At 57.1% G+C, this 2,697-nt stretch overlaps 1 protein-coding gene across 1 annotated transcript in view; it reads right to left on the bottom strand.

Annotated features, from left to right (window-relative positions):
- Positions 1-337: 337 nt before the first annotated feature.
- COL1A1 (collagen type I alpha 1) overlaps positions 338-2,697 on the bottom strand; it is a 17,516-nt gene continuing 15,156 nt past the window's right edge. The window contains exons 48-50 of the mRNA XM_015570774.1: positions 2,444-2,654; positions 1,928-2,170; positions 338-1,810 (exon numbers count right to left, since the gene is read on the bottom strand). Coding sequence (XP_015426260.1) covers positions 1,664-1,810; positions 1,928-2,170; positions 2,444-2,654 — 601 coding nt within the window. The 3' untranslated portion in view covers positions 338-1,663. The remainder of the gene's footprint in view (positions 1,811-1,927; positions 2,171-2,443; positions 2,655-2,697) is intronic.

Here is a 2,697-nt window from a genome sequence, read left to right as displayed (position 1 = left end):
GGCAGCAGAATGGATGGCTTTGATGGGAAAGTGGGCATGAGGCTCTGGAGGGAGTCGTGTGTGTGTGTGTGTCTGTGTGTATGTGTGTGTTGCTGCACATGTACTATAAGGGGGGAGAGGGTTTTGGGGAGACTTGTAAGGAAGCTTGCATGAGAAAGGGAAGAAAATGGGTTAAGGTATACGAACGGTAAGAGGGAAGAAGAGGGACCCAGGAGGGTGCTAGATGAGGGGAGGGGGGACAAAATGGGCAAGAAAAGGAAGGAGTGCCCCCGCCACCTCCCTCCCCACCCCCGACTCCAAGGAAGGAAATGAGGAGGCCACTGCACGTATGTTTGGGTCATTTCCACATGCTTTATTCCAGCAATCAAAATAATTAAAAACATCTCAAATTATTATACACATACAAAATAGGTACAGAGTCTCTTGCTTCCTCCCACCCCAGGGGGAAAACTGCTTTGTGCTTTGGGGAACTTGTGCTCTGAAACCCAGGAGAGAGGGCGAAGGACAGACTAGGAGAGAGGAGTGAGGCTGGGAGGAGCTGAGGAGCGGGTTTCAGAAAAGAGAGGTCTGGAGAGAGAGGCCCGGGCAGGCGAGGGGGTGGGGAGAGAGGGCGAGGAGTGAGTGGCACACGCTCTCCCCTGTGGTAAGTAGCACCTGGAGAAAATTCACATGCGTCTCCATCCACGAGAAGAAAAAAAAACACCAAAGAATTCAGAAGACTTGGAACAAAAAGGAACATTTGCTGGCCTGGTGGTCGGGGTGGGGCGTCTCCACTTCTATAGCACCAGTGGTCCCCTCGCCACCCCACCCCATCACAGAGATGTAGCACCTTTGATATAAATCGGGGAGCCCCTTCCATCCTGCCCCCGTCCCGCCCCCACGCCGTTGCCCCGGTGACACATAGAGAGGTAGTCTTTCAGCAACACAGTTACACAAGGAACGGAGCAGTCTCTCCCATCAGCCCTGCGCACGGGGACCGACACGTTTCCACTGTCGTGGCCCCTCCTGACTCTCCTCCAAACCAGGCGATGCAGGGCCTGTGGCCCCCCGGCACGCCCTCCTCAAAAACGAAGAGGGGAATGTTGCGAGGCCCCGGGGACCTCAGATGGTGAAGCTTCTTTGGCAGTCTGAGAACCCCAGGTTCCCCCAGGGCTTGGGGGTGCGGGGTGAGGGAGGGCCACTCGGGTGTTTTAGCATTGCCTTTGGTTGCTGGGCAGACAATGCATGGTTTCCTGTGTCTTTGGGGGAGACTTAGTTTTGGGGAGCAGTGGAGGGGAGGCCCCAAGAAGGCATGGAGAAAGGAGCAGAAAGGGCAGCGTTGGGGTATCATACGCCCAACGGGCAGAAAAGGACTTATCCCCACATGGGTCTTCAAGCAAGTGGACCAAGCTTCCTTTTTTAAAAAGTTATTTATTTATTCTTTTTTTTTTTTGGTTTTTGGTAAGGTTGAATGTGGTTTTGGTTTTGGTCATGTTCAGTTGGTCAAAGATAAAAACTAAGTTTGAGAGATGAATGCAAAGGAAAAAAAAATTTTCCAAAGTCCATGTGAAATTGGTTCCCATTTTTGACTTTTTGGGGGGGTTCAGTTTGGGTTGTTTGTCTGTTTCCGAGGTCAGGGGCCATGGGTTTGGGTGGGAGGGAGCCAGGTGGGGGTGGAGGGAGTTTACAGGAAGCAGACAGGGCCAACGTTCATGCCGAATTCCTGGTCTGGGGCGCCAATGTCCAAGGGGGCCACATCGATGATGGGCAGGCGGGAGGTCTTGGTGGTTTTGTATTCGATCACTGTCTTGCCCCAGGCTCCGGTGTGACTCTGGGCGGAGGGGAGACAATGGGAGAGGGGCGTCACCGGTGGGAGTGAGGGGCGGGGAGCACGAGGGCCTGCCTGGAAAGCCACGGCCCAGAGAGGGGCCCTTCCCCGGGGACTCACCGTGCAGCCGTCGTAGGTGACAGTGTAGGTGAAACGGCTGTTGCCCTCGGACCGGAGCTCGATCTCGTTGGAGCCCTGGAGGAGCAGGGACTTCTTGAGGTTGCCTGTCTGCTGGTCCAGGTAGGCCACGCTGTTCTTGCAGTGGTAGGTGAGGTTCTGGGAGGCCTCGGTGGACATCAGGCGCAGGAAGGTCAGCTGGATGGCCACGTCGGCGGGGTCGGAGTCCTGGCCGCCATACTCGAACTGCAAGAGGCCGAGAGAGCGAAAAGAGAGTGAGCGGCCGTCCTGGAGCCTCTAGTCCTGGCCCTGGTCCCCTGGAGTCCTCGGACAGCATCGTGACCTCCCACGGGCACCCTCTGTCTGAGCGGGTCTTAGGGGCCTAGGACCCCGGCTTCTCCCCCCGGCTCTGTCCGTCACACCCAGCAGAGGCCTAGAGCACCCAGACCTTCGCTCACACCCCTCCTGCGCCCCCGCCCCCCATCTTGTGAGAGTGGCTCTGGGGTTCCGCTCACGCACCTGGAATCCGCCGGTCATGCTCTCGCCGAACCAGACATGCTTCTTCTCCTTGGGGTTCTTGCTGATGTACCAGTTCTTCTGGGCCACGGTGGGCTGAGTGGGGTACACGCAGGTCTCGCCGGTCTCCATGTTGCAGAAGACCTTGATGGCGTCCAGGTTGCAGCCTTGGTTGGGGTCAATCCAGTATTCTCCTGCGATGGGGCAGGGCGAGGCGGAGTCAGGGGAGGCCTGGGAGGTGGGGCGTGCCTGGGCAT

Source organism: Myotis davidii, unplaced genomic scaffold (assembly GCF_000327345.1).
Source record: "Myotis davidii unplaced genomic scaffold, ASM32734v1 scaffold327, whole genome shotgun sequence".
Taxonomy (NCBI): Eukaryota; Metazoa; Chordata; class Mammalia; order Chiroptera; family Vespertilionidae; genus Myotis; species Myotis davidii.
This window is presented reverse-complemented; position numbering and strand designations above follow the sequence as displayed.